This window comes from Chelonoidis abingdonii, chromosome 2 (assembly GCF_003597395.2).
Source record: "Chelonoidis abingdonii isolate Lonesome George chromosome 2, CheloAbing_2.0, whole genome shotgun sequence".
In the NCBI taxonomy this organism is placed as follows: Eukaryota; Metazoa; Chordata; order Testudines; family Testudinidae; genus Chelonoidis; species Chelonoidis abingdonii.
Window position 1 is genome coordinate 263,339,756 of NC_133770.1, and position 8,843 is coordinate 263,348,598.

The following is an 8,843-nucleotide window of genomic DNA, read 5'->3' on the forward strand; positions in this document are numbered from 1 at the left end:
GCTATCTCTACTGCCTTCTAGAAAGGTCTTAATTGGCTCCAGGTGCCTTGATTAACCTGGAGCAACTACCATTTGGTTACCAGGGTACTAGGGATTTGTTTAGCCTGGGGCTAACATACCTGTTTCTCAGTACTTTACTGTAGCCATCTGGCCTTGCCCCATCACACTGTTTATTTGTCTACTTAAGTAGCACCATTGAGACTATAGTTAAAGCTGCATCCTGCTCTCCTTGAGTCTGTGTATGCATGTCTGTTTTCTGAGGCCGAAAGGCAATGGGTACCAGCCCTAGAAATTAAGTTTTCTGTTTAATATCTGAACAGATATAGTATAGTCGTCAGTTCTACAACCTTTTCCACACTACAATGTTAACATGGCTCCAAACTTTGTTCCAGGGATGCTAAGACATAATTCATTCTTCAGGCTCATTTTGGTCCTTGGCCTCTCTGCCAAGATGGCCAACAAAGTACTTGGTTATGGTTTTTGTCATGGGACAAGTGTCCTCTGGTACTAGGATTGCGATAACCAGGCAGACAATAACTTTTGAGCATTACCACTAGAGCTGGTTTTGAACTGGTGACCTAGATATAAAGAAGTTTCTATAGCCCATGACCAATCTTTGGAGTCATCCAGTTTCTCCAAGCCTGCTTTGTTTCAATGTGGCACTCAGGGAATAAAGAGCAAAACCAAGAATGAATCCAAGGAACAGAGGCATCAAAACTCATTTACAGAGAGAAAAGGTATTTGACAAGCGTTCATATCATAACAGCCTCTTCAAGTCACTGGAAAATGGGGGGAAGTGAGCTAGAACTCATAAAATCCTCAATCTGGGCACTGGTTAAGCCAGTAGTTCTCAACCTATTTACCATTGTGGGCCACATCCACACAATATACATACACACACATTACATACATACATACACACACACACACACACACTCTCTCTTTCTACCTGTATGGAACTAAGGATGTCACATGGGCCACAGCTGTGTGCTGATTGGGCTGTAGGTTGAGAACCACTGGGATAAATACTCACAAGTCTGAAAAACAAACTGTTCTTCCAGCTATATAGCTTATTAGCATATCCCCTAGAAACAAAGGCTGCCATTTTAAAGCTTAGGGCCTACATTTTCTATGCTTGAGAAGCCTGGAGAAAAGTACTTATTTAAGTCCCTGATTGTGCAATTAAATCAACATATGCACATTCCTGCACCCCCACAAAGTCCCACCGACTTCAACTGCTTGACAAACACATTGCAGAATCAAGATCTATGTGGTCTGCTTTTCAGAAATATAAGTATCCTCAATTCCTACTGAAGTCTGAGTTACAAATGCTCACTAACTCTGGGGGAAAAAAAAAAAGAGGCTACTTATACAGGTGCCTAAATATACATTCAGGAGCTTCAACTGAGGGCATCCAAGCTTGAAATTTTGGACATGCAGAGAAAATCTATTCAAAATGTTGACATGATTGAAACATGGACTCATGAAATCCATATAAGACAGAAAACAAATAAAAGATTTTAAAGTTTTGTGGAAACTGTATCCAGAACAAAATTCTACCTTTTTGTTCTCAGAAATTACTACTTAAGTTGGATACTAAAGGAAGACTTAGTTGGACTAGCTACAGAGAAGACATGTATTGGGTCACATCTACTTAAATAAAAATAAAGAAATGAAAAAAATTGTGTTTTAAGTTTTGAGTTTCATAAACATCCATCCAATAAAAGTAACAATGATTTATATTGTACATTTCAAAAATTCAGTTTCACATAAGACAGAAGTGGAGTTCAAGGGACACTTTCTGAATAAATGCCATTCTTGACATCCAAACCAGATACAATTCCAGTGATAAATACAAAACTTCAATGTCAAGTAGTTCTATTATCTACAGAAATGCTGGTTTTCAAATTAGTTATATTTTCAATCAATGACATTGGCTTTTATGATGACTGCACTATCAGTGTGATCCCAAGCTGTGATGTTCCATTCTATAGCATCAAGAAATTTACACATTAAGTGGGGAGAGTGAAAAAGCAATAGAAGTGGGTCACTGAAGGCAGAGGTCTGCCAATGTAGAATGGCTTGCAAGATCAGAGTCATAATATTTAGGGATGGAAGAGACCTCACAGACCAGCGGCTCTCGAACTTTTTCACAGCATGAATCGTTGCAGGATCAAAATGGACCACTTTAAACACAGAGATTGTCTCGGACACCACATCCCATTTACAATCATGAAGACCACCTCCCCGATCCTTCATAACCACGTAACATCCCTGTCTCAACTGAAATGATTGCTTACAATTAGGGCTATCAATTAAATCACAGTTAATTCACATGATTAAATTTTAAATTGCAATTAACTTTTTTGAGTTAATCATGATTAATTGCAGATTTAAATGCACTATTAAACAATAGAGTATCAATTGAAATTTATTAAATATTTTGGATGTTTTTCTACATTTTCAAATATATTAATTTGAATGTGTACAGTGGTCACTTTATATTATTTTTATTACAAATATTTGCACTGTAAAAATGATAAAATAGCATTTTTCAATTCACCTCATATAAGTACCATAGTGCAATCTCTTTATTGTGATAGCGCAACTTACAAAGGTAGATTTTTTTGTTACATAACTATGCACTCAAAAACAAAACAATGTAAAACTTTAGAGCCTACAAGTCCACTCAGTTCTACGTCTTGTACAGCCAATCGCTAAGAGAAACAAGTTTGTTTACATTTACGGGAGATAATGCTGCCCGCTTATTTACAATATCTCCTGAAAGCGAGAACAGACATTTGCATGGCACTTTTGTAGCCTGCATTGCAAGGTATTCACATGCCAGATACGCTAAACGTTCATATGCCCCTTCATGCTTGGGCCACCGTTCCAGAGAACATGCTTCAGCATGGAAGCATGTGCTCTGGAATGCTGGCCAAAGACGCTTGTTAAAAAAATAATGCATTAATTAAATTTGTGACTGAACTCCTTGGGGGAGAATTGTATGCCTCCTGCTCTGTGTTTTACCCACATTTTGCCATATATTTCATGTTATAGCAGTCTTGGACAATGACCCAGCATGTTGCTCATTTTAAGAACACTTTCACTGCAGATTTGACAAAATGCAAAGAACGTACCAATGTGAGATTTCTAAAGATAGCTACAGCACTCGACCCAAGGTTTAAGACTCTGAAGTGCCTTCCAAAAATCTGAGACGGATGGGGTGTGGAGAATGCTTTCAGAAGTCTTAAAAGAGCAACACTCTCATGCAGAAACTACAGAACCTGAACCCCCGCAAAAAGAAAATCAACCTTCTGCTGGTGACATCTGACTCAGATGATGAAAACGAATATGCATTGGTCTGCACTGCTTTAGATCATTATTGAGCAGAAAACATCATCAGCATGAACGTATCTCCTCCGGAATGGTGGTTGAAGCATGAAGGGACATATGAATCTTTAGAGCCTCTGGCAAGTAAATATCTTGCAACGCCGGCTACAACAGTGCCATACAAACCCCTGTTATCACTTTCAGGTAATATTATAAACAAGAAGCAGGCAACATTATCTCCTGAAAATGTAAACAAACTTGTTTGTCTGAGCGATTGGCTGAACATGAAGTAGGACTGAGTGGACTTGTAAAAATTTAGAGTCTACGTTGTTTTATTTGCATGAAGTTATTCTTTGTACATAACTCTAGATTTGTAAGTTCAACTTTCACAATAAAGAGATTGCATTACAATACTTGTATTAAGTGAACTGAAAAACTAATTTATTTTACAGTACAAATATTTATAATAAAAATACATATAAAGTGAGCACTGTACACTTTGTATTCTCTGGTGTAATTGAAATCAATATATTTGAAAATGTGGAAAATATCCAAAAACACTTATATAAATGGTATTCTATTATTTAACAGCACGATTAATCATGATTAATTTTTGTAATTGCTTGACAGCCCTACTTACAATACTTCCCTAGTGGTCTTTTTCTATGTATTTGCAGCTGTCTTCATGCAATATAGCAGCTGGAGCGGAGGAGGGAACCAACATTATGTTAACGTGCATGTTTCCACAGACTACAGTTTGAGAACTTCTGGAATAGATTATCCAGTCCACCTTTCACCAGTACTGGACTGACCTCTGCAGTACATTTTCTACTGCTATTTCCAGTCTGCTGTTAGAATTGTTAAGCAGAGTGGCTTCCCTAGGACGCTATTAAACATAAGTGATCTGGACACTTACTATTTCATATTTGTTACTGGATCAGAGAATGGGTGATCCAGAAGAATACATTAATGAAGAGCAACAGGTTGTACACTATACAAAAGAGCTTGTTATGCAATTATCTGTAACACTTACTGTTATCTGAAAATTATGTGATAAACCTCTCTAGGTATTTATAAAGCTCCCACTATCATTAATGGGGATTTTATCTTCACACTAACCCCGTGAGGCAGGGAAGTAATTATTCCCATGTTACAGATAAATAACTGAGGAAAAGGGTAGTTTAATTGACGTGTCCAAGATCACAGAGTGTCTGTGTCAAGTTAGAAACTGAACCCAGGTCTCCTCAATCCCAGTCCAGTGCCCTATTCACAAGATAATCTTTCCTATGACTCTGACTCACACCTTCCATAGGTGTGTTAACAGCAGGACCTTGGCCCCAGCATACATAGTTGGAGCCTACATACTTGAACTCAAAACAATGTTAACACCTTCCAAGCAAGAAAAGTTTGGGGGAAAAAAAAAAACCAACCCACAAACCACCTATGATTTGAACTCTAGCACAGACAAAACCTAAAAGAGGCTCTAGTGTTATTTATGACTCAGACAAGAATGCTGCAATAGTTTCAGATGTCCTAAAATCAGAGCAAGCTTCTTGCAGTCAATGATACTAAAAATAACTTTGTGAAACCTGTTCCCCTGAATACTGGGTACATGACCATTACTCAATTCCCCTTTCATAGCTTTCAGATGTTGCCAGGTCTCAATAAGGAAACACCTTAAACCTTCACTGAGGAGTATTATGGGGAAAATGGAAAATATTTTGCAAAGAAAAAAGTGAGGGAAAGAGCTCATCTCTTGCATATAGCTCAGACCAGCATGCGTGTGGTACGCACAATAAAAGCCAAAACACTGCCATGAAAAAAACTGGAAAAGTAGAAGAAAAAAATGAAATCAGACTCCTTACAAAGGGGGAAGAGTTTACCAAAGAAGTATTCGATTTGTAATCACCTCCAATTCATCCTTCATATTACCTGTTTAAGTGCAAAGGAAATGGGGGACAGCCAAAAAACTTCCATCTCCATTACCCAAAAAATAGATCTTATTTGACACTAATATAAATTCCCAGCATATTGTATTTCCCAACACCCCCCTCTCAATATTTCTCTGTGATTTGCTTCAGAGTTTGCCACTCCCTATTGTGCTGGGCACCTTAAAAATGTGTGTAATAACAAATACGACAACACATTCACTCCACAGCATCCAGACCTTTATGTATCTCCCTCCCACTTCAGGTACTACACAAGAAAAGCTCATTACCATCCAGAGGCAACATTACAGGATATCAGCCTGTATTCATTTCAACGAGGTGAAGAAGAGCTCTGTGCAGCTCAAAAGCTTGTCTCTTTCACCCACAGAAGTTTGTCCAGTAAAAGATATGCTCTCACCCACTTTGTCTGTCCTCATTTCAATGGGGCATTTGTTGGAAGTTCCCATAGCTGAAGCTGGCAGGGAAGAGTGAGAAGGGGGTTGTGCTGGAGTCTCTCACCTGATCATTCCAGTAGTGTAGCTGGCTGTAGCGCACCTTGCAGAAGAGGAAGCCTTCCAAGTACACAGAGTACAGCTGAAAATACACCCAAGGGGCATCAGCTCCCCTGCCTGCACAGACACCTCTGGGCTCCCCTATCTACGCAGCACCCCCATCCTCCTCTTCAACACCCCTCTCTCCCTCAACTCCCCTGCCTTCCTACACAAGCCCCCCATTTCTCTGCCTCCCCACACAGCTCCCCTCCCTGCGCACACACACCCATAGCTCCCCTACCTACACAGCACCCGCATCCTCCACACCCTCCCCCAATTCCCCTGCCTTCCTACACAGCTCCCCTCCCCACAGAGGCCCCCTCTTCCCCTGCCTCCCCACACAGCTCAGTTCCCCTTCCCGCTCAGACGCTCCCGTCCTCCCCGAGCCATAACAGCGCTGCCCGGGAGCCGGGATCCCGCGCCGGGGCCGGACAGCCGAGATACTCAACCACGTAGCGGCCCCCGAACTTCTCCAGCAGCTGCTCCGAGACGGGGATGCTGAAATGCATCTTCATGGTGCCGCCCGGACTCCGCCTCGCCGAGCCACAGGGGCAGGGCAGCGGCCGCAGTATTTGTTTTCCCACGTGATAGGGGAGAGGGCGGGAAGGTCTCCTCCCTCCTGAGGGCGGGGGGCAAACCGCTCATCCTGGCGCGTGATGCTCGTTCGCGCCGCCGGCTGGGGTCTGCCGCAAACGGGGGAGGCCTCCTGGCTTAGCCCCCGCTCCCAGGACAGCAACAACATCCAGCTGCGGGTACAGCTTCCGCTCCTCTCCTCCCCCTGCCCAGTAGTTGGCCGGTGTAGCGACAGAAACAGCATGGGCGCCCGATTCCCTACTTTGGCTACACTGCAGGTCCCTCCCATGGGTTTTATTTAACCAGGCTGGGAATCAGCAGGAGAGCGTTTCCCAGCCTACAGGTATCGTTGGTCTGATTTCCTGTGCTCTCCTCCTCGCTGCCCCGAATGTGAGCAAGGTCCCTTGTATGACCACGGGTATAACAGTAGGGATGTAAGCAGGTAAAGGGTCGCTGGAGGCTGCCTTCCTTCTGTATGAGTTTTCCTTCCACCCTTCCTCTAGGTCAGGGGTCAGCAACCCTTCAGAAGTGGTGTGGCCAGTCTTCATTTATTCACTCTAATTCAAGGGTTCACGTGCCAGTAGTACATTTTAACGTTTTTAGAAGGTCTCATTCTATAAGTCTAGAGCAGGGGTAGGCAACCTATGGCCCTGTGCCAAAGGCACACAAGCTGATTTTCAGTGGCACTCGCACTGGCCACCAGTCCAGGGGGCTCTGCATTTTAATTTATTTTTAAATGAAGCTTCTTAAACATTTTAAAAACCTTATTTACTTTACATACAACAATAGTTTAGTTATATATTATAGCCTTATAGAAAGAGACCTTCTAAAAATTTTAAAATGTATTACTGGCACGCAAAACCTTAAATTAGAGTGAATAAATGAAGACTCGGCACAATACTTCTGAAAGGTTGCCGACCCCGTCTAGAATATATAACTAAACTATTGTTGTATGTAAAGTAAATAAGGTTTTTAAAATGTTTAAGATGCTTCATTTAAAATTAAATTAAAATGCAGAGTCCCGCCCCCCTGGACCGGTGACCAGGACCCGGGCATTGTGAGTGCCACTGAAACTCAGCACACATGCATGCCATAGGTTGCCTACCCCTGCTCTAGGTGTTGGGCAACTCCTAGTCCCAGTCTCAGCCTTGTGGCTTTTCATTGCTTCCTGGGACCAGGTTCGTGATAATGAAACAATCATGAAAACAGGTACTTAGCATCCAAGGAACCAAGTTTTCAGACTCCCCCATGTAGTGAATTGCTTGTTATTTAGGCTTTTTAGGGATGTTTAGAGCAATTGTATAAATATCATTCAGCCTTTGGATTTATGGTTAAATGAGTGTCATGGTAATACCCTGCACAAACAATAATAATTCCAACAGGTGGTCTGTCAGACTATGACTCCTCTCTGGCAGACTACAGGAGTTCTACCAGAGGGAGAAGCTATGGCACTTTTAGCTGCAAAATCTCTCCCTCCTTTCTTGGTTGCCCCTTTTTATGGTGGAAGGAGGCAGGGTTGGGGGAGACTTAAGGGTGAAGGTGTGACAGCATGGAATACGTCTGGGCCAAACAGTGAGATCCATTTTATATTATAACTTCCATTTTGGATTAGGACACCCATTTGTGTTATGTGCTGAACTCTTGTCTGAGGGCTTGTCTACACTACAGAGTTTTGTCGATAAAGTCAGCTTTTGTTGACAAAACTCTGGAGGTGTACACACTTCAATACTACTTCCGCCAACAAAATAAAGCCACCTCGACGAGGAACATAGATCTTTTTGCGGCAAAGTTAGATTGACAAAGTGTAAGTGTTGACACTGTGCTTGGTTTTGTCACTTTAAATGGTCTCCAGGAGATATCCCACAATGCCCATCCTGACCACTCTGGTCAGCAGTTCGAACTCTGCTGCCCTTCATCCAGTTACACAGGCATCCGTCCCTGCCCCTTTAAATGCCTGGGAATGTTTGAAATTCCACTTGCTCAGCATGGAGACCTCACATCACAACTTCTCAGCTGACCATGGCAGCTCCATGCAGCAAATGCTCTCTCGCTTGGAGCACTCCTGAGTTGTTGGATCTGCTGGCACTGTGGGGAGAAGAGGCTGTGCAGTCCCAGCTCTGCTCTAGCATAGGAACTTCGATACCTATGGTCAGATTTCTCGTGGCCCGTTGGAGAAGGGCTACTAACAGGACATGCATCAGTGCTGTACAAAGATAAAGGAGCTGAGGCAGGCATACTAGAAGGCAAGGGAGTCAAACCATTGCTCTGGTGCTGCGCCAAAGACCTGCTGCTTCTACAAGGAGCGGGATGCCATCCTCGACAGCGATTCCACCTCCAATGCCAACAGCCACATGGATACTTTGGAGGGACTGGAGACAGTGGACTCAATCCTGAGGACAAAGTGGTGAATGAGGAAATCAAGTTGGAGGACAACATGGGACAGGTGACAGGGTCATTC

The 8,843-nt window shown here is 42.6% G+C and overlaps 1 protein-coding gene across 1 annotated transcript in view; it reads right to left on the reverse strand.

Annotated features, from left to right (window-relative positions):
* Positions 1-6,526, reverse strand: part of SNX31 (sorting nexin 31) — a 76,759-nt gene extending 70,233 nt beyond the window's left edge. Inside the window, exons 1-2 of the mRNA XM_075063136.1 lie at positions 6,262-6,526; positions 5,781-5,855 (exon numbers count right to left, since the gene is read on the reverse strand). Coding sequence (XP_074919237.1) covers positions 5,781-5,855; positions 6,262-6,327 — 141 coding nt within the window. The 5' untranslated portion in view covers positions 6,328-6,526. The remainder of the gene's footprint in view (positions 1-5,780; positions 5,856-6,261) is intronic.
* Positions 6,527-8,843: the final 2,317 nt, after the last annotated feature.